Source organism: Pygoscelis adeliae, unplaced genomic scaffold (assembly GCF_000699105.1).
Source record: "Pygoscelis adeliae isolate BGI_AS28 unplaced genomic scaffold, ASM69910v1 Scaffold467, whole genome shotgun sequence".
NCBI classification, from domain to species: Eukaryota; Metazoa; Chordata; class Aves; order Sphenisciformes; family Spheniscidae; genus Pygoscelis; species Pygoscelis adeliae.
This window is the reverse complement of record NW_008825253.1, coordinates 75,536-76,485: the sequence shown is the minus strand read 5'-3', so window position 1 is coordinate 76,485 and position 950 is coordinate 75,536. Positions and strand designations below refer to the sequence as shown.

Sequence of the window (950 nt, the reverse complement as noted above, 5' to 3'; positions counted from 1 at the left end):
CCGGAGGGGCTGCTGCTGGGTGGGGAAACTGAGCCGGGCGGCACTGGGAGCTGCTCCCTCAGCGCCTGCTGAGGACTGGGAGGGTGGCCGTGAGGCTGCACGGGTCCCGCCGGAGGAGTTTGCTCGCAGAGGGCAAAGTGCACCCCCGGAGTTGGCGCTCGTGGTTGGGGGCCCCTGTGAAGTCTCCCCGTGGGCAGCAGTGCCCTCCCAGAAAGCCCCACGTGTGGTGGGGTGTGGGGTGTTTCGTGGGTGCGCTGGGGCCAGTGGTGGCCCCGCAGCCGTCGGGTCGCAGCCTGCCTCGCATAGACAGCACCTCTTGGTTTTCAAGGGGTGTTTGTGCCCCCACGGGGGATCTGTTAAGTACTGGTCGGGGGAAGGTGTCTCAAGTTTGGCCAGTGCTCAGGGACATGCGTGGTGCAGGGTGGGGAATAATCCCCCTGTGGGTCCCCCCCTTCTCTCCCCCACCCTCCCCTGGGTCTGAGGATGTCGCTCTTGGATGTGGGTTTTTTTTTCCCCTCGAGAATACAGGATCTGCTGCCTGCACCCGGGATGGGGCTTTTGGGATGGAGACGGGTAACGGCTGCGGTGGGGCTTCCTTCCCGAAACCCGGTGTCTAACACCCCCCTCTCTCCCTCCCTCGCAGGTGATGCTGGTGGGCGACTCGGGGGTCGGCAAAACCTGCTTGCTGGTGCGGTTCAAAGACGGCGCTTTCCTTGCCGGCAGCTTCATTTCCACGGTTGGAATCGACTTCAGGGTAGGTGCCTGGGGGGCTCCTCCGTCCCCAGCGGGGGCTCCTCGGCCCCTGCCTGCTCGGTGCTGGCCCAGAGAGTCTGGCAGGTGAGTGATGGCTTTTGCAGAGGAGTAACCAAATATTGCTCCAGTGACTTAAACCTCGTCATCCCGACCCTTGTCAGCTCCAGCCAGAGCACCTCGGGGCTGAGCAACCGTCT

General features: G+C 64.1%; 1 protein-coding gene across 1 annotated transcript in view; it reads left to right on the top strand.

The window, feature by feature from the left end:
- The first annotated feature begins 646 nt into the window (after positions 1 to 646).
- RAB26 (RAB26, member RAS oncogene family) overlaps positions 647 to 950 on the top strand; it is a 27,942-nt gene continuing 27,638 nt past the window's right edge. The window contains exon 1 of the mRNA XM_009329374.1: positions 647 to 754. Within this exon, the coding sequence (XP_009327649.1) occupies positions 647 to 754 (108 nt within the window). The remainder of the gene's footprint in view (positions 755 to 950) is intronic.